We start from the raw sequence: 22,691 nt of genomic DNA on the forward strand, positions 1-22,691 counted from the left end.
ATTCATTTTGGGAATAGTTTTAATGGTCATTTCTTTAATAGTGTCGTCAAAATATATTCAACACTTTTCGGGGCGATTCATAGCAGAAAAGTGAAAAGGAAGACGATAAAATAAAAATACTTTCCCTTAAAAAGTATCACGTATTATAGTATAATAAGAAACTGATACGCTACAGCTTTCAATTCGTGTAGGTAAGGTAAAAATATATACGTCCTTTTTTAATTTTTATTTTGGTGTATATCATTAACTTTGATACTAAACATTATATATCGGACCATGATGTAATTGACACCAATCGCATACATACATTACAAACGTTCAAATGAAGAAAACAAAAGAATAGTTAACCAGTCTTGTAAAAAAAAAAAATAATAAGCATACATTAATCATCTGTTAATATCATTTGTTAGTACTAAACACATTAAAATATATTCAATTCTTCCAAAAGTGTTCACTCCGACAGACACTGCATCTAGTTTTTCATCAGCACTAATTAATGTTCCCAGTCAAAATCTGTCGGCCAAAAAATCTTTGTCGTAATATGCACAACTCCGTTTGTGGCAGCAATATCCGGAAATCCTAGAAAGGATCCATTTACAGTCACATTTATACCTGTAGAACAAATAAATAAGTAATGAATTTTTCGGTCTTTCTGTCTTAATAAAAAAGACAGAATACCAAACCCTGTTTAAATTTAGATATAATGAGTAGACATTGCATGTGCAAGACATGTGCTTTAATTTTCACTGCAACCAGTTGTGTTTATTTCCTAAATATAGCTATATCTTGTACTATGTCAATTTCATCATGAAACACTATTTCCACAATCAGGGGTTCCTTAAAGAATGAAAATTAGTTTGAAATTAGTTTAACAATTCAAATAGCTATCAATGCATGAATTTAAGTTGCAATATAAAAAAAAATATTTTAGGTCAATGTCAGAAATATAAACTTTTTTGTATTTGGCCCAAACTGGGGAAGGACTCAGTTTTTATGTTTTTTCTGACATTGACCCAATATTGTAACATATTCACTACAATAACTACGAATAATCGTTCACATGGATTATATACGGGTTTCCGTTCTTTGAATTATCTTAGATAACCTAGTGATAATTTGTGAAATGGTTATCACAACCAAACGACAGGTTGGTGTATGTATGCCTTTTGCCCTATTCCAAATTGGGTCAGCGAACAATTAAATGTGCTACGAAAGACAATGGCGACTGGCATGATCATAGTATGATGCATTTAAATGTACTTTATTTTCTTTTTACACGAACTTTGAATTAATCATTATGATTTAAGATAATTATATATTTGTATACATATCAAATTATTGTATGTTTATATTGATTTTAAAAACATGCTATAATAGAACACCGATGCAGTTGCCTTTTTTTACCACAACTTCCTTTTGTATATGAACAACTAATTTAAATATTGTTTGACGAACCTATTATAGAGTCCACTCTCAATTCTTCTCCCAGCATTGTTGTAAGAGTGTCATTAGCTTTAAATCCATTAGTAAAATATGTTCCTGAGACTATGTGATTTTCCATGACGCCTGTCAAAAAAATTGAAACTTTAGAAATTATGCTGCACGGTTTTAAAGTAAAACAAATATACATTTCGAATAAAATTAAAAAAAAAATGATTTTCAACGGTCCATAACAATATTTAAAACATCGTATCATGTCTTGGTGAACAGATCATTGGTAATTTCTTAAATAATTTAAACTTGATTTTGAATGAAATATTTTAGATTTATGTCCCAACGTCTCTTCCTCATTGACTTTGATTTTTATTATATTGGATGATTTTTGTCGTTTTTTACATATTTGTTTTTCATATGTAGCATATAATTAATCAATCTTAGTTGAAAAAAAAAAATTTGATAATTTGAAATGTGTTTTTTAAATACGACTTCTCTCCGTGTTTGCCCCAGACGCTCGTTTCAACTACAAAAGACTCATTAGTGACGCTCGATTAAATAAAAAAAGAAGGCCTAATAAAGTACATAGTTGAAGTGTATTGAAGACCAAGAATTCCTAAATGTTTTGACAAATACAGCTAAGGTTAACTATATCAGGTCTGATACATACGGCGAATTGCTGTTTTGTTCCCTCTAAGTTTGTTCATAGTTTTGTTTGGCAGTGCTTCCCACGGCAGGTCCGTTGGAGCAAATAATGTATATGGTTCTTTTTCTGTAAAAAAAAAGAAGAAAGGAATTAAAACAAGGCTACCCTATATACTAGATGATGCAATAAACAACACTATATATATATATATATATATACACAGCCATGTATCACCATCATTGATGGCGATCCAATGGATACATCTGTTGTAGGGTTGTCACTGACTCAGACGTACTTATGAATATAATTATTTTCTGTGACTGTATCTTACATTAATTTGAAGGATCCTTTACTATAGATAATTTAGCTGATCTGTAACAATAACATCTTCATGCCTTATATATCATGTACTGTAGTACGCCGCTAGATTAAAACTGACGTGGAAAGGTAACATATGGCCACCGAAAGCTCTTTTTTTGAGAGCCCAGGTGGTCGTGTGGTCTAGCGGGACGGCTGCAGTGCAGGCGATTTGGTGTCACGATATCACAGTAGCATGGGTTCGAATCCCGGCGAGGGAAGAACCAAAAATTTGCGAAAGCAAATTTACAGATCTAACATTGTTGGGTTGATGTTTAGACGAGTTGTATATACATTATGTACACAGCCATGTATCACCATCATTGATGGCGATCCGATGGATACATCTGTTGTAGGGTTGTCACTGACTCAGACGTACTTATGAATATAATTATTTTCTGTGACTGTATCTTACATTAATTTGAAGGATCCTTTACTATAGATAATTTAGCTGATCTGTAACAATAACATCTTCATGCCTTATATATCATGTACTGTAGTACGCCGCTAGATTAAAACTGACGTGGAAAGGTAACATATGGCCACCGAGAGCTCTTTTTTTGAGAGCCCAGGTGGTCGTGTGGTCTAGCGGGACGGCTACAGTGCAGGCGATTTGGTGTCACGATATCACAGTAGCATGGGTTCGAATCCCGGCGAGGGAAGAACCAAAAATTTGCGAAAGCAAATTTACAGATCTAACATTGTTGGGTTGATGTTTAGACGAGTTGTATATATATATATATATATATATATAAACGAGTCTAAATTGAAAACTACGTTCAAACCTATGACTGCGTTGGATAAAAACCGCAATTTTTATACGTGTGCATGTCAAACAAATTTCGTTGTAGAAGGGTCTAAAAACAGCACAAACAACATTTTCCAAAAGACCAAAAGAGTGAAAAAGTATATTTAAACAAAACGCATTTGACTAACAGGTCGAACAACTGATGTTCTTTAACCCTGCTGACTGCCATTGACGATTGCCAAATAAAATTGACCACAAGATGTAACAAACTGGATCTTAATATAAATTTAATTCGTCACAGGAAAAAAAAATTGTTAACTTGTGGACAGTATGTTGTGCCACAAACATTCGGTGTCAATATTTCTTTAGTACACCATATCCGGATTTCGACAATAAATGTCTCTTCAGTGATGTTAGGGATCGAAACGGTATTTGGAAGGCCATATAAAAAGTACCCTCATTTTTTAGAGAAAGTACCCTCATTTTTAGATTGACTCTTGAATTTTAAGAGTCAATATATAGGATGAACGGATCATATAAACCGGAGGGAAAATATGATACATGCCCAAACAAAAAATATAAACGAGTCTAAATTGAAAACTACGTTCAAACCTATGACTGCGTTGGATAAAAACCGCAATTTTATACGTGTGCATGTCAAACAAATTTCGTTGTAGAAGGGTCTAAAAACAGCACAAACAACATTTTCCAAAAGACCAAAAGAGTGAAAAAGTATATTTAAACAAAACGCATTTGACTAACAGGTCGAACAACTGATGTTCTTTAACCCTGCTGACTGCCATTGACGATTGCCAAATAAAATTGACCACAAGATGTAACAAACTGGATCTTAATATAAATTTAATACGTCACAGGAAAAAAAAAATGTTAACTTGTGGACAGGATGTTGTGCCACAAACATTCGGTGTCAATATTTCTTTAGTACACCATATCCGGATTTCGACAATAAATGTCTCTTCAGTGATGTTAGGGATCGAAACGGTATTTGGAAGGCCATATAAAAAGTACCCTCATTTTTTAGAGAAAGTACCCTCATTTTTAGATTGACTCTTGAATTTTAAGAGTCAATATATAGGATGAACGGATCATATAAACCGGAGGGAAAATATGATACATGCCCAAACAAAAAATATAAACGAGTCTAAATTGAAAACTACGTTCAAACCTATGACTGCGTTGGATAAAAACCGCAATTTTTATACGTGTGCATGTCAAACAAATTTCGTTGTAGAAGGGTCTAAAAACAGCACAAACAACATTTTCCAAAAGACCAAAAGAGTGAAAAAGTATATTTAAACAAAACGCACTTGAATAACAGGTCGAACAACTGATGTTCTTTAACCCTGCTGACTGCCATTGACGATTGCCAAATAAAAATGACCACAAGATGTAACAAACTGGATCTTAATATAAATTTAATACGTCACAGAAAAAAACAATTGTTAACTTGTGGACAGGATGTTGTGCCACAAACATTCGGTGTCAATATTTCTTTAGTACACCATATCCGGATTTCGACAATAAATGTCTCTTCAGTGATGTTAGGGATCGAAACGGTATTTGGAAGGCCATATAAAAATATATATATATACGCATCATGTAAAACGCATATTATACAGTCACATGTTTCTTACAACACATGTTTAACGCATGGTTTTGAAACATGTGTTTAACATTACATATATTTTTTATGTGTAAAACGCACGAATAACGTATGTTTTAACGCGTTTTACAACACATGTATTTTTAAATAAGTTAACCGCATGAATAACGCATGTTAAAAAAAAACATGCATTATACGTGCATGGTAGGAAAAAGACGTTTCACATGCGTTTCAAAACGCATGTTTTACGTATGTAAAACATGATTGGCACTTTTCCGTCTGTATAAAAATACAAAGTAACGTTGTAAACCAGGCAAGCTTGTTATAGTATTTGGTTTGCTTTAACCACACTGTGTCATGCGATGTACATTTTGACATCGACAGGTTTCATGTAAGGAATTTATAAATACGCCATTTATCGTCATGTCCATTTCCGTCAGTTCATTTAAAAAAAAAAAAGCGTCACTCGCCTTCTATCCCTTGTATCACAAAGATGTTTTTATTTCTATTTTATCAGCCTATCAAAGTATTCTGATGCTTTCCATAGAAGCCGCCATCCGGAAGCTTATTAATAAAATTTGTTCGAGGATTTGAAGAAATGAATATCTCTGTCAAATCATGCGTCTCTGGTATATTTAAGCACATTCCAAAGTCTAGGTGTATCCATTTGAGGCTACCTTTTCCTTCAATGAAAAATAAGAAAATTCATATATAATTGCCTACTGTTCAACTGCTCAGATAATCCACCATCCAACAACCCATAAGCCATAAATGTAGTGATTGGTATATTGACGATCTGAGCTACGGATCCATATCGTGGTGGCCAGTACATGACACGGGACATAATGTGCACAATACCATTAGATGCCTCATTATCAAAACTCACAATGGGACTTCCTCCTGCAGTTACTATCTATTTTTAAAAGTATAAAATATTTGTCTACGTGGTAACATGTTTTTTTCCATATTCTAATGTATATGTAAATTTAGAAAACTTTTAATCTCCAAGTATAAACAATGAAGTTATAAACACATTTTACAGTGTGTATTGGTCCCCTTAAAACAATTAGGGATACATTGTATAGTCAAAATGTTACTTTCTCTATGAATATGGATTTATTATTTAAGGAATGACTGTAATATTTTTTCTGTCTATGAAGAAATAACATATAAATTTGGTGCACACTGAATAACGCGCGTAGCGGGTTATTTAACAGTGTGCACCACATGTTTTATGTTATTTCGAATAGACATAAAAAATATCACAGTCATGTCTTATAATTTATTTATAAATTCCATTTTAAACCGTGGAAACCCATGAAAAAACGTTGATGACGTCACGGTCACATGACTAAATTATGTCTATGGGCTTATAACAAAATAACGTCAGCCAATCACAAGACGCGTGAAATCCAAAATTAAATCATATTAAATTAAAACTTCTAATTGAAAAATTAAGGACAATCACAAGGGTTCAATTTTAATTGCAGCCAAAGAATGCCAGTCGACACATGAAAGAACTTTTTTCGATTGTATTTCCTATAATTTTAAACTATGTAGATCCTTTTTTGATTTTTGTTATACTTAAATGTTGTTTATAATATTCAAATATGTTTGCGTTATGTTTTTGAAGCTGATCGTATAATATAAATTGTAAAGATTCATATGGTTTATACAGAAGAAATAAAGATAATCAATCAATTAAGAAATCAATACACAAAACGGTCCATACGAACCCTTAAAACCCGAAAGAGGATTCATATTCACTATGAAGATAGGCCGTTCTTGCTCATCATGAAGAGGGTGAAGGTTGTGTCCTCCAGAATTAAAAAAAAAGCAATTTCATCCGAATCCCCAGAAATCAATTTTTTTTTCTCGGTTCCCAATAGGTATTTATAGAATGTATTTGATGACTTTCTTAGTATAGTAACTAGTTCTATCATTTTAAGTATCTTCTTATTTCTGAAACTTTGGACCTATCTGCTATAAAAGTTAAAGGTATTATTCCCATGCAATGATTTGATTTCATGTCACGGATTTATCTACAACTTTGGTGATTTTTGGCTTTATCATGGGTTTTTTTAATGTTTTGAAAACTTTTTGGATTTCCAAAGATTTTGCCCTCGAGCATCACTAAAGAGACATTTGGTACAGAAAAATTGGTACCTTTATATTATATCGTGTATTTATTTATTTTCTTGAGTACCAATTTACATGGATTAAGGAAAGTTTACATGTTCGTGTATTTTAAATTTCGTAGTTTTGCTGTCTGTATAAAAGCCTATAGAAAAAATTGTTATTCGTTGAACATTTAATTTCGTAGTTCACCTATTCCAACGAAATCCACGAAAATTATGTCCAAAGAATAATTATTAATCCCCAGTATTCAATTTCCAAAATGATAGACTTGGCATTAAATCTTAAAAATCCAAAACAGACATACAAATTTATCCCAAATTTCTCTTACCTCGCCTCCATGGTAAATATTAACACGGACTTTTAAAAATGTATCTTCATCATCCATTTTTGACTTTGATTTGTACAGAGCCTCGTTTCTAAAACTCTTCTTATCATGGCGCCCATCAACTAAATGGTACAGCAAAATTTCCTTTGCGTATGACAAGTCCTTGAGATTTTCTTTCTGTTCATCTGGTAGATCAATGAAGGCTTTATTAGATGGGATGAATACTGTCACGTGTCCTGCAACAAAAACAAATATCATATATTACTTAATTTTACAATAATATGAGGCAGGCATAACCTGTGAATGGGGACGAAGTCTGTATGTATTATTTTTTTTAATTCAATCAAGTTGATAAAAGAAACCGAAATACCGTACGTTAAGTTCCCGATTTTGGTTCTGTTGTAAGGGAATTAGATGTGAAGTTCTTTAAGTTATGACGTCATATTCGATGTAACCAAAAGAAACGCTTTCATCAGGTAACGTTTTTTCATATCATACAATTATTAAATTTAAATTTGTATTGAGATCTAATCTTATATTTTACTAGACTGATAAATCTAAAAAAAAAATCAAAGTCTCATGCAAACAAGACAGATATCTGCGCAAATGCGGGGAAAACCGGAACAGGAAGTAGATCTGAAAAAAAGTTAACTATTTTGAGTTCATTAGTAGAATGAAAAATTCGGGAAATTTTCCCGATTTAAAAAAAACAATTATTGCTTTTTCTACCGAAATTGGGGACTGTATTTTGATATTCGTTATGCAGATAGAATCCAAATTAAATTGACAAAAATGTTTCCCCGACTAAGCATGCCTTGTGATATGTGAGAGGTCGGGGGCCTTTAAATAAGATTGTATTCTAAACTGGGGGGAAAATCGTTTCATGACACAAATATTTGTGATTTCTAATTCAAATTACAGATAAAATCAAATACAGCAACAAGCTTACAAAATATGAATGCTGTAATTATATTTTTATTAAAAACTAGCTTGTTTTATATATATATCAAGCAAAATTGACCCTGGTATCCTCATTTTGTACAATAGAAATACGGTTGTAGAGTAGAACGAATTTATTTATTTTCGCAAAATATATTCTCGTAATACGCAATAATATTCATACTTACTGAATACAATTCATTTGAGCTTTATTTAATAAAAAAAAAACATACGACAGGAACTAAACATCTTCTTAACCCCGTTTTAAAATTAATATAGATTTATAATTTTTACTGTATCATGCTTCTCATAGCTAACTTTATTTAACATTGGAGAAACTATATTTTTCTGGCACAATCTCTAACACTGACTTCAACGAACCCTTTCGATAAAAGTCTCTTCACCTATATTTCGTTTAATTGAACAAAAAATATCTACCAAAACTCCGCATAACCGCCAAACATACTAAACCTAAGGAAAGTGTTACATAGTGCACTTAACTTGAGTTTAGAAACAAAAGCTGTCCAGCTCCATGAAGTTAACATCATTATGAAGTGAAATCTCTGTTCTAATTTACATTTTTTAATTCGAATTTAAGTTCATGCATTTATCAGTACTCTATTTGAATACGGCTGTTCATCATTTTGCATAATAGTTTTACGTCCTTCACATTGAATATAAATACATACATGTGTAAGAAATTATTTACAAATTAATTTCCAGTCATATTTTCAAATTATAAACGAGGAAGATAGGCATATCTCTCTCCTGCTTTGCACCTTCACAAAACATATTGAATTAAATGAAGAAGAAAAAATAAAACAAGCGCGTGTGTTAATAAATCTATGCATTTGAAAAACCGTAGCTGAGATTTTGAAAATGCTTATATTTATATTAGCTTACCTGTTTGATTTAACATTGCAGTAAGATTAGTTTTAATTACAAGTGAAAGAAAAGTAGTAGCTCCAAGATTATGTGCAACATCAAGCAAATTGCTTTTCCCTGCTGACTTAAAATTTTGACTTTCTGCATCAACATTGTTCAGGTACAGAACACCTAAAATAATTATAAATAATTGACATTTAAATTCCATGTTTCCAGACATCGATGTACTTCATTATATTAATGTTATATAAGCATACGAATTATTTATATAAGCATACGAAATATTTATATAAGATGTGGTATGATCACCAACGAGACCAATCTTCCTAGTAAGTCATTGAGTACATAGCAAGGTCACTAAGATTGAGTGGAGATAAAGCAGAAGTGGGACTTATAATAAACTAGTCAACAAAAGAAACGATACAATCATGCAAGGCAATGTATTTGCCGACATGAATTGTCATTGATATGGTTGTATTTATTAATTTACTGCTTACAAGTTTTGGAATGTTTTGAAATACTAAGGCTTTTCTACCTCAGGCATAGATTACCTTAGCTGTATTTGGCAAAACTTTAGGAATTTTGGTTCTCAATTTTCTTCAACTGCGTACTTTTTTTTTCTCCTTTTTAGCATTTTTGGATTCGAGCGTCACTGATGAGTCTTTTGTAGACGAAACGCGCGTCTGGCGTAATACTAAATTTAGTCCTTGTATCTATCATGTCTATGATGAGTTTATTTTCATATTATAATGAAATTGGATACAGTGTGCAAAAGTAAATAATTGCCCAATTGGTCTAATATTTACAGAGTGTTATTTTATTATCAAAACCATTGATTTAAGGCAAATACGCGAATTTGTTTTTTTTAGAAATATTTTTTTTCATCAAAATATTAGACCTAAAACATTTATCTTTAACATGGTCTGCTTAAGATTTTGAATTCATTTGTTGCAGATATTTGAATACTTAATTCTCATATTCGAAAGAACGTGCAGACGACTGCCATCGTTTTCATCAAAACAAATTTGACCTTGAAATTTTTCATTGGAACAGTTTGTCGTATTCATTATGATAAATTTAGGTTCAATCTTGTGTATTGTTTCTTAAGTTGACTAGTATATAACTTGAACTTCTATGTAGAAATAATGCGAAGTTTTCATTCCCACTATTTATAGAGTTTAGGTATTGTAGGGAAACCATAATCTTTCGTCACATGTATATACATTACATATTCATATTACCACACACATATGTAGCATGAACAAAACATGTTCGCCAATGTGTCCATTATCTCGCATTAATGAAACAGTTTCACATGTCAGGTGTTAGGACAAAATGCACAAAAGTGCGTGTTTCATTCAACGGAAAGACATGGTATCTATCTAAATGTATCAATTTTCTGAAGCTTAGAAAAATGATAATAACACTAGATTGGGCGCATCTGAAGCGCTTTTCATGATTCACCGTCAGGAACGTCTATAATAGCAAATATATTTTCATCTAAAACAGGTGACTTATGCATTGTCAATAAGGAAAGTTTCTATATCTAAAATCACAGGGATTAAAATGTAACACGTCATCAATTTGAATATTATTTCACTAAAAAATTACAAGAGTGATCTTTTTTTCATTTTTAAATTTACCCCTTTCAGTTAATGAAACTATCAGAGGAAAAGTGTAATTCTTCTAAAGTACTTCTAGCAATAACAGGAATCGAAATCACCAAGCAAAAGACTGGAAGAGTTGAGTGCCTAGAGTAATCTTAAGTCATATTCCCAGGGATCAAGGCGAACAACAAAAAAAGATTGACATGTAAAAGCAACAGTAGTATACCGCTGTTTATTGAGAAAAAAAACCAAATCCAGGTTACAAACTAAACCCAAAGGAAACACATGAACTATAAGAGGAAAACAACGAAACAACACAACACTGATCGATGTGTAAAAAATAAAACGACAATGCAACATACATAGAAACAAACTAATTTGAAATAACTGCTATATCACTCTTTTTTTAATTCGAGATATAATTGGTATTTTTCAGTTGATATAATACGCTTACCTCCCTAAATTCACTTATTGTTTTTTGGGAGTACTTCTATGTAAAAACATAGGTACGTAATCTATCTAAAACATCTTAGGATCATGTTCGATTTAAAAAAAAAAAATATGACACTGAAGATGAACATTTTTAAGTCATTTCCATAATCATGATAATATTCAAAAACAAAATTGTACAAAATTACACAAAGATGGAAAATGTTCAAAATTGATACACATTCTGAAATTTTAGAAGGAGTTATCTTTATGATTTTCTTCTTTCAATTAATGTTATTGTGTTTAATATATAAATTGATGTTCCATTAATTGCCATAAACACAAAACACCTAACACTGCAAATTGAATATAATGGTGAATAAAAACAACATAATATGCCTTTCAAACGTTTTTTGATTCGAGCGTCACTGATGAGTCTTATGTAGATAAAACGCATGTCTGGTGTATAAATATAAAATTCTAATCCTTGTATCTATGATGAGTTTAATTATAACAGATATGAACTAAGGTCAATTAAAATTTGCATTAAAGTGGGAGTCATTCCAAAACAAAAAATCTTCATTTACGTGCATAAATGCTATAAGACTGAAGATAAATACCAAATTCATATAAATCCCCGAGTCGACCGGCGACAACAGCAATATTCACTCAGTAAATAGTTATCAAAGTGACCAGGCTTATAATTTATTACGCCAGATGCGCGTTTTGTCTACAATAGACTCAAAACCGCGGCTAAGAAAATCCTTTGTATTTCGAATAATTTATAGTTTGGTAAAAAAGCGATTTTTGCCATTGACTTGTAGATGTTGTCTTCCCAATCATTTTTACTTTTACATTCCTCTTTCACTATTAAAGTTTTTAACACAATAGGCAAACACGCAATAATTGGTACTAAGGCTACACGACAGTGTCTGTGAGTTTTGGGGTGAACAGACAGTAGATAGTCTTAAGAGCTACAGTAACCAATATAAAACAAGAAGATGCATTATGATTGCCAATGAGACAACTCTTCAAAAATGACAAAGGGACACAGAAATTACCAACTGTAGGTCACCGTATGACCTTCATCACAGAACAAAGCTCATACCGCATAGTCAGCTATAAAAGGCCCCGAGTGAATAACAAATGTAAAATAATTCAAAGGAGAAAACTAACAGCCTAACTAATGTACTAAACAATGAACCAAATCACAGCGACAAACGACATCCCGTGAATGACAGCTTTTGTTTAGTGTAAGACCAGTCGGCGATTGATACCGGTAACCTTCTTTTTTGTTTCAATTGTCCAACACAATATAACACCTGCATTAAATACACCATATACAGTTGACATTTTGCTTATAGTATCTGAACAAATAGACCAAATTGCGAAAACTTTACATTGGCTAATAATCCATGAAAATGAGGTCAAGGTCAATTGAGCGGTAATCCGGTGTCTTTGGTTCTATACAACAAAACTGATTATGCTATTACTGACAAAAGAAGAAGAATCCCAATCTGTGACTCTTTGTTGGAGATTACGACAGTTTTCACACTTAACACATATTTAACATATCTAAGGGCAATTACTAAACCACATTTTGTTTTTCTTTCATAAAGATTTTTAAAAAGTATTGTGCTGAAAAGTACTTACAATAAAATTTTCATATAATAAATATTTCCAAGGCATATAACTCTTTTAAAAATAGTAAGATTCGAAAAACTCTGATAAAAATTGTACACTTGAATGCACTAACAATAAAACAATTTTGCAGATGCCATCACAATTTTGTTAAACGCTAAGGAATATTCATTTCACAGATGGAAAATGATATGTTCCAAATGTTTTAACTACAATCCTTGAGCTACATATACAATCCCTTTCCCTTTTCCCCGAATGGTACTGACTGAATTAGACTTATAACATGGTTTGTACTAAGATTAGAAACACAAAGGGTTCTCCATATGGAGCAGGATCTGCTTACCTTTCAGGAGCACCAGAAATTACCCCAGTTTTTGGTTAGGTTTGTTTTTACCCAGTCTTTAGTTTCTATGTTGTGTTTCGTGTACATTTGTTTGCCTGTTGGTCTTTTTCATTTTTAGCTATTGCATTGCCAGTTTATTTTCGACTTATGAGTTTGAATATCTTTTGCCTCTTTTCAACATAATCAATATTTCCAAGGGACATACCTCTTTTAAAATATTTGACCGGTACTGATTTCTATACTCCTCTGAGAAATTCCTGACATAAATCTCTGATACAAGTTTGATAAAAATCTGACAAGAATTGTACAATGAGAAAATCAACAAGGCTGAATAAACTGATGGATGCAAACATAGACAGTCGATCATTATAAGTTTCATATCTGTGACATCAAACTACATTAAACCAAAATAGTACTTACTGTAAATTTAAACTTTATCATACAGGATGGACTTACTAAATAGACAGACTGACTGAGAGATATATAGACAGGGAAATATTTATGCCATTTCTTTATCATTGGCCAGTCATAAATACTGGGGAAACACATTCTCCTTCCTTTAGGGAGTGAAACATCATAATGGTTGAATTTCTGGCATGTTATTGATTAAATTGAATATAAACGTTTCAATTTTAATAAAAAAAAATCATAAAGAATCGAATATCATATACAAAATATAGTAAAAAAAATAATATCACAGTTCAGGTTGATACAATTCATAAACAACATAACATGTATGTCTGCTGGTCTTGTTAATTTCAGCTAAAAATTACCTAGTTTATAAAAGAAGACATCTTGAATGTTATTGTAGCTGCTTCAGATTAAGTGAGTACTATGTTTTCCTTTACAAACATGTTACACAGTCTGAAATCTATTGGCAGATTTGGAGAAATGTAGTTTATGAATGATGAAAGAAACTAACAAAGTCATTTAAAGGTTTTACTGTTCCAACTCCAACATCTGGGTCCATACTGATAAAATCACTTATATTATTGTCACATTCTGAAATTAGAAAAATAACCAAAAAAAATAATTCAAATTATGTGTAAACATGAAAAGTATCAGATAGACTTATCAACAATTTTAAAAGTCTCTTCAGTAATGCTTGAGGCCAAAATATTTGTTACTCCAAAACCTGATACATTTAACAGTAAAGGGCCCACATTGTACCAATTGCAAAATGTGCTTTACATGAAGGAGATATATTCCTTATTTTTAATATAATTATTAAACAATAATTCTTATATGATTTGTATATTAAGGAATACTTTGATATGATTGGTCGAGAGGACTTCCGGTAGTTGATCTTGACGTTAGTTATTTCTCGATAGACAACCTTGACCAAACTTCTTTTCCTAACCAATGTAAACAAGATAGCAGCGATAAAAACACCAACATTAACAAAATTTATTTTCACTGCACTTTTTTCATTAATAAAATAATACACAAAAACATTAGTTTGAATGATAATTTTGCAGTTTACTTTTTATCAGATAGCAAATTTCATTGAGTACATATTTTTGCATTAACCAACAAATATATTCATGCGCAAGGCCAATGCAATGACATAAATATACAATTTATGTGTGATAGGGGTAACAAGTGTGGCAAATATATCCCTTATCTCCAGTTTTAAAGAATTATAAGGATTAAACTCCTTTTTAAAGGAATTTATCAGTATATTAACTGGACTAAGTCACTCATAAACATATTATAAAAGTCCTTAGGATTTTTATATGTTCGTGAGTAAACAGGTGGAGTTTATACACTTTAAAAAGGCATTTAATTCTATAATATTAGCAAATCATTAACTGTGGTTTAAATTATTTACGCTGAATTTCAGTCATTCAAATTTTAATTGTAAAATCCACAGTACCTTTGGTTTTAATACACTGATATGTTGGTGGGGGATGTAGGTAATTTCCATCTTCATTTAACATGTGACTCCTATCTGAAGCAAAATTCTGCAGAAATATTGGTGCTGAGATTACTCGAAAAAATCTAAAATCAAAAAGATGTTTCTTCTGCTTAAGTTTTCTGACAAGAAATATCAGGTAGAGATGAAGTAATAAAATACTGTAAAATCAGAATTTATTGCATGCATTTATTATAATTGCAATTTTGACTCATAGACTAAAACTTGATTTAAATATTTGCGATATTGATAAAAATCCTATTAATTCATATACAAAAATTTTAAATGCCTATTAAATTATTGCGATAATAATCCTGTCGCATTTTTCGCAATAACAAAAATCATAGCAATAGTTTCTAAATTTACAGTATTTAAGTATCCACATCTGTTAATTTCGCAATTCTTTTATTGCATTGAAAAAGTCTTGCACACTTGCAGTGTGATTTCATTTTTGTTTACACAATAAATATAATATAATGGAAAGTGCTTTTTATTCTTGTGGCTTGCATTATAGCACTTGATATATTTTTTGGCCCCAAAAAAAAATTAAAATCAAACTTCACATAAATGCACTTTACAAGTCAATTATAAATATTGTACAATACTCAATAACAATCTTATGATGATACAGTGAATAGTTATCAAAGGTACCAGGATTATAATTTAGTACGCCAGATGCGCATTTTTCATCTACATAAGACTCATCAGTAACACTTATATCAAAATATTTATAAAGCCAAACAAGAACAAAGTTGAAGAGCATTGAGGATCCAAAATTCCAAAAAATGGTGCCAAATACGGCTAAGGTTATCTAACATGTCCTTACATATTAGCTCTATCAGTTAGAAATGTACCTTATACAAATCAATATAAAAAAATTTGATACAGCTAAATATGAATACGTAAAACTATTTTTTTTTAAATATGTACTACTTTCTTGTTATGTTCTTTCTGACACGGCCATAATGGTGGTTCTATACCTAGTATGACAGTGCAATGCAACTTGTTTATGTTGAAACCCCATCACGTAATTTTGCTCTCTCTTTCTGATTTTTTCTGTCCATTTTTTTTCTTTTTGTAGTCTTGGAATTAACTTTTCATCCATAAAACTACAGATATACATCTTTGATAGAGTGGGGATCTCATTTTAGCCACATCTTTTCGTGTTTCTAGTTTATGTTCAGGTCTAAATGTTTTTGAAGAATACTGACGATAACTTAAAGGCAAAATATTCTTAAGCTTGAAAACGTACTTATTTGAATACAATCATCTGAAAAGTTAGATTAAAGGGTGTTTGAAATTTCCTGATTTTTTGTCAATGGGGGACACATATTCGCCGTTTTTACACATCTATTTAAAACCAAATAACCGCAGCTTTAAACGACATTGATCAAATCATTTTCATTATAGATGAATAACAGACATTTCAAAGGTGTTAAGAATTGAAATCTAGGGCATTCAGTCAAAGAATTACTTACAAAGACTTTTTTGAATTTGCGTTTTTTCTTCAGGAAATTGGCTGAAAATCGTCTGTTTTAAGATGATTTTCAGTAGGTGCCACAATTTTGTCTCAGTTTTAAAAAATAATCAAATTTGTTATATAATACCATTTACCAGTATATGTCTTCCATTTCAGCCATCCTTTGAAGTTTTTACACCTCAAAATCATAAAACGGCGAAATTGTGTCCCCGGCGAATATGGGCGCCCCACTCTACTGTATAGAGGGTTATTTTCGCACGTGTAAAATTTGGTGATTTAACCTGAATAAAGTACTTAAAATATTTTGGCGGTTATTATTTTGGCGGTTATTATTTTGGCGATTTTGTTCTATCCACGAAAAAAAGCAAAAAATTTACACCCCGTGAAAATAACCTGCTATACAGTATCTGCAGTGTTCTAACCTAAAATTACGAAATTATCTTATTGTCTTATATTGTACATACCTATGATATTGTGGTTGTAATGTTTGATTGGATCTTATTCCCTCTAAAAAGTAGGTTTTGAAGTCACATGGGAAGGGTAAGGACGTGTCAAGGTCATATACTAAGGATTCTTTCTCAGACTGCTTATATATAAATATCACATGGTAATCCTACAATGATAAAGACATTCTAAATAAAGTATTCAATCTTATATCCAAAGGGAGGTAATGCAATTTTAAAACAGACAAATATTCTGATTAGTGTTAAGTGATTCACTGTTAATAAGGTGATTGGTGGATGACAATTAGATGGCTGTTTAAGGTTGTACCCAACATCTTGACTAAAATTAATTTGGCTCGTTAAATTTTCATAAAACTTTGACAAAATATTTACTTTGACCCTTTAAAAAAAATATAAAAAAATTAAAAAACTTGAACCAATCACTTTCTCAGAAAAAAATGGTTAGATATATAGCAGTTTGACACACTAATTTTGATCATTGAGAAGCTTAATATTTCCATAACAATACAAAGTGATTAAAACATTTAGCTGATTTTACACAGTTATCTCCCTGTAGTGTTAGGTACCACCTTAATGTCTAGTGGCAGATTAAAGGCATATTCAGGATGAAAACATGGTTATGTGCCATTTTGTGATATGAAAAATTAACCTTGCTCTGTACTTTATATTTAAAACCAACATGCTGAGCCAGATTTTTAACATGCTTGTTTACAATGTACAGTTCGCAGGAAGATATGTAACTTTTGTATACCTAGAAATGCTATTTTGACTTAGAACTGACCATTCTTAAGATAGCTCTTTCTTCCTTAAATGCTAATAATATATTGCGTTTAGCCCAGAAGCAGTGGATACCTTTAAACCTTAATGTGACCTTTCCAAAAATCAGTATTATTAGACAAGAAAAAACTCATTACCAGGTGATATAAATTGAAATAAAATAAAAAAATGACAATTTTTAAATGGTGGTATGAAATGATATCTGCCTCACCCATATCACAAGAGTATCTTCTCTTTGACTTGACTTCTGCTGCCATAATGGTATCTGTAAAATAATAATAAAAATGTAGCATTAAAAAATGTAAGCTTCCAATATCTTATATATAGTGCTATATAATTATTACTAATAAATTTTCATTTGGATCTGTTCTTCACACAGATTAGTATCTGAAGTGTTAAATTTTCTCTACAATATATGAACATTGGTTGTGTAAGCAATTTAATTTTCTGTGAAAAGTTAAACAGTATTAAAAGCATGTTTTTACCTCATTTAGTTTTCTTTACAATTTGATCAATAAAAATGATAATCTATAAAACTGTATTGTAAGAAGCAGATTTAGATAGTTTTGAAGGGGGCCCCTCTCCCCTTTTGTGGGAAAAATTTGGTCGTTTATATAGGGAATCACTAAAGCAAGAATAAAGCAGGCCCCCCTCTTAGGCAGTCAGTGGGCCCCTCTTATGAAAATTTCGGATCATCATGATCATTTACATAAAAATTATTTATTTTTCTTTAACCATTAAATCAATTTTAGTACCTACCACTTTGTCTTTGTTTGATATGAATACACAGTAACAGTTATCAAGTAAAGCAGGATGGTGATTCTTCACATATTCACAAACCTTCCAAACATTTTCTTCACTAAAAAAAGATTAATTGATTATAAATAAGACTTCCAATATATATTTTATATGTTGTGATTTTATACTATTGTTTCAGAAAAGGGAGAAGGTTTGGTACAACTAAAATGTTTAATCTCGCTGCAAATGAAGATTAGAGAAAAAAGGGGTTAACAAAATGAAGATAAGAGAAAAAAGGAGTGAAAATTAAGTGACACTGTTTACAGAACAACAAACCCCCGCCCCCTCTCCATCCAGACCCTCATATAAACATGATAAAAGTCCATAAGCGTAAATTTTAATTCATACAACTATTATCCTTTTTCTTCAATCTATTTCTACTTTATACTGACTGCCTTCAACACATTGCAGTTTATGTCACTTATTATGTATGTACTAATTTTTATTTATTTTTGTTCATGCTGAAGGATGGTATAAATTTGGTATGTCACAATAATGTGAGTGGATACATGTTGTAGACTGTTCAATCATTTGTATTTATATATTTTTAGGATGACAAGTTATTATTATATATTCTAGTGTTGATTTGACTTAAGATGATATACTTGTCCTTTTTTTGAGCATGGTGAGCGAGATAAAACTGTCATTAAAATTATACTTCGAAGAAAACTAAGTGCGCTGTTTTCCTCATTATATGACTTAGTCCAAACAATTATGACATCTATTGTATTATTTTTCTTTGACACCTTACATCAACGCAGGAAGGCATCAAAGCAAAAATTTAAATTAGCCTCCAAGACGTCATAATCATTGAGACTACAATATGACTATGACATAATAGGTCTGATTGAAATGTCACACCTAGGTATCTCTTTTAGCATGTTTAAGTAGTCATTATGTACAGGAATGGATCTTTATTTTGGCTGATGTACAGAACATACACCTTATCGCTATAAAATATCTGACGCCACAATGGAAAAGAGATTGTGGAACGACGTCAAAAGCTTAAGCTGAGCAGATTCACAGGTCAACCATCGGAGATTTCTAAATAGCTATATTAAGGTGTATTGCTTGTGAGGAAGACAGGCCATTTTTAATGTATTTTTTGTATAATGCACGTGCACTGGGATATGCTGAATTATTTTTATCAGGAAGAAATAGGTTAGCAAGAATGAACTTTTGTAAATGTAAAATATAATTTGCCTATTTCATCATGCAGAATCTTTTTCTTGTCACTATTTTGCAAATAAGAAGGAAAACAGAAAGTAAACATATTTTCCCTTGGCATAAAACATAGTTGTAAAGTACCAATAACACTTTGTGTATACGCATTCTTCTTTCAATAATGGTAATTCTGGGTTTTTCACTAATTCATGTTCGTTGTCAGTCATACTTTCGATTTCCTTTTCTACTTTCACTTTCCAAAGAGAAAGCGTTCAAATGATCTAGAAAAGAAGCGTTAAATTGAAAATATTTGGTTTTACCAAAATCCCCAAATATATAGACTACAAGATAGAACAACAACGTAATTTTTTTTATGAGATCCCGGCAGAATTCGAATTACTTTTTTTGCTAAAGACTCTGCATTATATAAGGCAATCACTTTTGCTATTAATATGTACTTTTTAATGATAAAACAATCATAATACATAGTGTTATTAAACCAATGATCGCTATGGTCACCATCAATCTTCTTATAATTCAAAGTTCTTATAATTACTTAGACTGAAACTTTAAAGTAAAAACTATCACAGTTCTTTTAGTTCCATTAATTGACTTGGTGCATTATCGCAAATGATTTTTTTAATCCTTCCAACATACTGTTCACACAAAACCTGTTGGAAGTGCTATCATGTAGTTTTGCAGGTTGCAGATTGCGGGTCGCAGGTTGCAGGTTGCCGAGGTCACATATATAAATAGTATATGTAAAAAGGTCACATTAGGAGAGTTAATACATATAACCCCCCCCCCCCCCCCCCATGACTGATAAATTTACAATTTATTTCTAACAGCACATATACTGTAGGGTTGAAGTATTTTGTCAGTATCCAATTTTGTCATTCAATTTAACTTATTTAACAATTTAATTTTTACTCTTCAAATGCTAATATCATAACATTAATACATATCCATGTAACCATCTTTTTATGCTTATCATACTCAGTGTATATAAAGTGCGAATCCAGCTAGTTCATTTTTACTGTTATATGCGGGTATGTTTATTGTAGAATAAAGGATCATGGGAAAACTGTATTTGTTTACGTTTTGAAAATATCAAGTTAAAGGATTTTAAGTTAAGTTTTAACATATTTTCATTGTGATATGTCTTTATAAGATACAAACATAGCATTAAAGTTCAAATAAGTGTTATGAAAGCATCGTAATATAGCATATCGATTATTGAAAGCGATCCATTTTAACTATAGATGCGATGAATTATCACTGTTAGTGCAGTCATTATTAATGTAGAATTTTCAAAGATGCGAGGAATTTTTATTGTTGAATTATGTGATAAATGCACTTGCAACAAATGAAAAAAAAACTTAGTTGATGACTTTAGGATTTATGAAACATGTATTTTCAAATTGAAATACAAACTCATCATTCATTCTTCATCAAATATATATATTATAGCTTTTCAAACTTGTAACAAAAGCGATTCTCAAAATGTCATATTGTATTCTTCTGGTTACGTTCTCCTTGATTTTAACTTATATAGGGAATCACTGGAAGGTGACAGCAGCGGGCCCTCTTAGGCAGTCAGTGGGCCCCTACTTATGAAAAATTCTAGATCCGCGAATGGATACTACCGCAGAGGTAAAACCATGCACATTTGGTTTATTGTACGCGAAATGCATGCTACAGTTAATTTTTGTTGATCTTACACCCTTTGGAACTCTATGTGGGCTATTTCATCAACTAGGCAAAAAAATCCCCAAACTAGATACACGGTTAGATTCAGCATGTCAACGAATTCCAAATATCTATATTAAAGGACTTTTGTCTATAAATTTGGACCCCACAAAATTGAAAAAGGGACCAAAAATATAAAAAAAAAATGCATGCATCGGATACATTTGTTCTTGAAGGCATGACTGCAACAATAGGATGAATATACAAAAATATCTTATTCTTGGGTCTCATTGGGGGGTTCTGATCCCGGATCCCGCTTACTGTTTTGTCAGATTCCGTATTCAGCTTATTGTTTTGTCAGATTCCCGTATCCCGCTTATACTATGCAGTTCTAATTTTTATCCGTGTCCCGCTAGACTTCATTTCCCGTTTTTCACTACACAATCATTTGACTTTCACCTGTCTCGCTTGCAAAAACTCGGCAATCCGGCGTGACGCTTATACCCAAATGCGACCCACTATTTTACTCTATTTTGACTCATATTAAGCCCATTATAAATATATTAAAAAAGTAGCGTAGATTTTTTTATCCCTTTTTATCCCGTCTCGTTTCGTTTTTGAGCCATATATAGATGTCGTATGTGACAATGAGACAACTCTCCATCCGAGTCACAATTTATAAAAGTAGACCATTATACGTCAAAATACGGTCTTCAACATGGAGTCTTGGCTCACACCGAACAGCAAGTTATAAAGGGCTCCAGTGTAAAATCTTTTAAACGGGAAAACAAAGGTGCAATCTATATCAAGATGTACGTAATTAGTGGTGAAGTGTCATGGAAATGGATAAAAAAAATAAGGATAAAGATCCCTATACGCTTTATAAGAAACTAAATGGAATACATTTGAAATTAATGTTATTTCTATTGAATTTATTAGAGTGTTTTAAAACCAAACTTTCCTCCGTAAGTTAATTTTTATCAAATCTTTCTCTTACTTTATCTATTGTTTGAGCAAGTCGGCTAAATTAAGGTTTTACAGCTAATTTCCTAATGCATGTAAAGCAAAACTTTGGTTGGCTTGCTTTGTGTGTATAATTGTTTATACAAACTTTGTAAATAAGATTGACATTTTTAAACAATATGAATAGGCATAGTTTAACCTGTATTTTTAATATTTGAATTAAATTGGGTGTTATCATAATGATTATCCAATAAAAAAAACCAAGCAAATCAACTAAAGTCTTGCTCTACATGCTTAAAGAAATGAGCTGTAATAGATAAAATA

General features: G+C 31.4%; 2 protein-coding genes across 2 annotated transcripts; both read right to left on the minus strand.

The window, feature by feature from the left end:
- Positions 1 to 493: 493 nt before the first annotated feature.
- On the minus strand, positions 494 to 9,404 carry LOC134681866 (transforming growth factor-beta-induced protein ig-h3-like). The gene is made up of 6 exons (XM_063541508.1): positions 9,116 to 9,404; positions 7,277 to 7,509; positions 5,533 to 5,722; positions 2,105 to 2,206; positions 1,456 to 1,566; positions 494 to 612 (listed from the first exon to the last, which is right to left on the minus strand). The coding sequence occupies exons 1-6, from the start codon at positions 9,315 to 9,317 to the stop codon at positions 494 to 496; spliced, it is 957 nt and encodes a 318-aa protein (XP_063397578.1). The 5' UTR covers positions 9,318 to 9,404.
- Positions 9,405 to 13,794: 4,390 nt separating this feature from the next.
- LOC134681867 (protein N-terminal glutamine amidohydrolase-like) lies at positions 13,795 to 19,991 on the minus strand. The gene is made up of 6 exons (XM_063541510.1): positions 19,860 to 19,991; positions 18,513 to 18,612; positions 17,965 to 18,018; positions 16,977 to 17,125; positions 14,994 to 15,118; positions 13,795 to 14,119 (listed from the first exon to the last, which is right to left on the minus strand). Exons 1-6 carry the CDS (start codon positions 19,940 to 19,942, stop codon positions 14,016 to 14,018), a joined length of 615 nt encoding a protein of 204 aa, XP_063397580.1. The 5' UTR covers positions 19,943 to 19,991; the 3' UTR covers positions 13,795 to 14,015.
- Between the last annotated feature and the right edge of the window lie 2,700 nt (positions 19,992 to 22,691).

The sequence above is a fragment of the Mytilus trossulus genome, chromosome 8 (genome assembly GCF_036588685.1).
Source record: "Mytilus trossulus isolate FHL-02 chromosome 8, PNRI_Mtr1.1.1.hap1, whole genome shotgun sequence".
NCBI classification, from domain to species: Eukaryota; Metazoa; Mollusca; class Bivalvia; order Mytilida; family Mytilidae; genus Mytilus; species Mytilus trossulus.

Coding starts and splice junctions, on each gene's coding strand:
- LOC134681866 (XM_063541508.1), bottom strand. CDS start 9,317: ATGTCTGGAAACATGGAATTTAAATGTCAATTATTTATAATTATTTTA. Junction 7,510..9,115: donor TGCAATGTTAAATCAAACAG/GTAAGCTAATAT, acceptor TTTTTGTTGCAG/GACACGTGACAGTATTCATC. Junction 2,207..5,532: donor ATTATCTGAGCAGTTGAACA/GTAGGCAATTAT, acceptor TTTTTTTTACAG/AAAAAGAACCATATACATTA.
- LOC134681867 (XM_063541510.1), bottom strand. CDS start 19,942: ATGACTGACAACGAACATGAATTAGTGAAAAACCCAGAATTACCATTA. Junction 18,019..18,512: donor TATCAAACAAAGACAAAGTG/GTAGGTACTAAA, acceptor ATTATTTTACAG/ATACCATTATGGCAGCAGAA. Junction 17,126..17,964: donor AAGATACTCTTGTGATATGG/GTGAGGCAGATA, acceptor TTATCATTGTAG/GATTACCATGTGATATTTAT.